This window comes from Primulina tabacum, chromosome 1, assembly GCF_025594145.1.
Source record: "Primulina tabacum isolate GXHZ01 chromosome 1, ASM2559414v2, whole genome shotgun sequence".
Taxonomy (NCBI): Eukaryota; Viridiplantae; Streptophyta; class Magnoliopsida; order Lamiales; family Gesneriaceae; genus Primulina; species Primulina tabacum.
Window position 1 is genome coordinate 40,386,415 of NC_134550.1, and position 2,207 is coordinate 40,388,621.

The 2,207-nt window shown below is 38.8% G+C and overlaps 1 protein-coding gene across 1 annotated transcript; it reads right to left on the reverse strand.

The window, feature by feature from the left end:
- Window positions 1–216: 216 nt before the first annotated feature.
- On the reverse strand, window positions 217–852 carry LOC142509323 (uncharacterized). The gene has a single exon (XM_075619562.1). The coding sequence runs from the start codon at window positions 850–852 to the stop codon at window positions 217–219; it is 636 nt and encodes a 211-aa protein (XP_075475677.1).
- Window positions 853–2,207: the final 1,355 nt, after the last annotated feature.

Below are 2,207 nucleotides of genomic sequence, written 5' to 3' on the forward strand. Positions count from 1 at the left end.
TGCATGCAGTTAGATTATGTTATCGTGGTTTAGACTTTACAATACATGTCTCCCTTAAATAAAATTTCATCCTCGAAATTAAAAAATACCGAATAACTCAAGGTAGCGACTCCTCATGTCCCTCTCGATTTCCCAAGTAGCATCTTTCTCTGAGTGATTTAGCCACTTGACTTTAACTATTTGTATAACCTTGTTTCAGAGTCTTATTTGTTGCCTCTACAAAATTTGTTTGGGTCTTTCCTTGTATAAAATATTCGGAATCAATGGCAGAGGCTCATAATTTAGTGCATGTGAAAATTTTGACATGTACTTCCACAGGATCGAGATATGGAACACATTATGTACTCCAGCTAGCATTGGTGGCAACGCCACCCTATAGGCTAATTTCCCAATCTTCTCTAAAATCTCAAACAGCACAATGAATCTCGAGCTGAGTTTGCCTCTCTTGCCAAATCTTGTAACACCTTTCATAGGTGCTACTTTCACGAATACGTGGTCACCCACTGCAAACTCTAGTTCTCTTTGTAGCTTGTTAGCATAGCTCTTTTGTTGGCTTTTTATTGTCTTCATCCTTTCTCGGATTTTGACTACTAGTTCCGTTGTTTGCTTGATCAAGTCCGGACCAAATTCCCCTCTTCCACCAACCTCGTCCCAATATATATGCGATCTACACTTCCTCCCATATAGTGCCTCTGAAGAAGCCATTCCAATAGACGATTGGTAGCTATTGTTATAGGTGAACTCTGTCACTCCCCTGAGACCGAGGCGTCGGTGATATCCGGCATTGTTAATCAAATAACAATAAGCCTCGAAGAAAATAGCCAAATACCAGTCTATTTCATAGATTTCCATTGTCTTTACAAATGAAGAAAAATACAGAGGATGCGGAAGCGAAAAGTACAAACATTACTAAGAAAGACAAAGGAACACTAATAGGCTTGAACATCCATAACTTGAATTCCTTCCTTCTAGCTCTTTACCAGCCCCAAAATTGATCCTGCTCCTTTTGTTATACCTGTTCTTCATTCTCATCTGGAGAGGGACGTAAGGAGGGTGAGCGTTTTGGGAAACACTCAGCAAATGAAGTCGATCGAATACAAGAAAACATTTAGTAAATAATACTTTTAAAACCTGCTTATTTTTAGATAACATAGTATATCAGAGTTGAATGAAAAGAAGTCAAACATTGAACAAATCAAAGCTTCAGAGTTGGATGAGCATAAATCAGATTTAGAACAAATCAGAACTTCGAATCAGAACTTATCAGACAAACAAATTATAATGATCATGGGCTATCCATGATTTTGGGCTCCCTCTAATGTCTTATCATGTAAATTGGCACCCTCTGTGGCTTTTTCCCACATCAGGCTCCCTCTGGGGCCTTCTCCCATAGATAGGCTCCCTCTGGGGCCTTTGCCCTCACAGGATTTCCTGATGCATCATTATCAGATTCATACTTATAACTTGTCATTCAGAGACGGATTGGTTCGAACAGAGCGACACCGATACAGAACGAAACGCAGGGCATGAACTAACAACGGACGGAATGAAACAATTTTGAAGCAACTTAGAATTTTGAAATCATCACTTGTACATAACATAGAGTAGACGATCAAATTTTAAAACATACATAATCTTTAAAACATAAAAACCCACTTACACTTAATTCAAAATTGCGGCTTGAAATTGCTTGCTAATAGGACGAAGTAATGGCCGAATCTTGGGTAGCGTTTTGCCAAATTTTTAAGTAGAGTCTTTTGTCATTTTAGCAGAACTTGGATGTATTTTTTTTTAGCACAAAGAATCGCACGAAGCTTTCTCCTTTTCCCTTGCCTTGGACGAAATATGGAGAGAATTGAGTGGGGATTTGAGTGTGTTGTTTGCTACAACTCATGGTAGTATTTATATGTGAAAAATGACCCTTCTCCTTGCCTTCATTCAGCCATCCAAGACCCTTCAAATTCCCCCAAAGATGATGGTCCAAATTGCTTCAAAATGATCAAAGTTTATCCAAAACAAAAGGTCACTTTGGTGTACTCAATGGTCACTTCTTACACCTGATTATATCCAACTTTTAGCGCCTTTTATGGCTATATTTTTATCTCTTTTAGGACAAACATCAATGTGTTCCCTTGATCTGGGGGTTTAAGCTCATGAGCTAGGGGTTTTCTCCCATGAATGAATGAGCTTCCTTGAGGGTAGGGTTT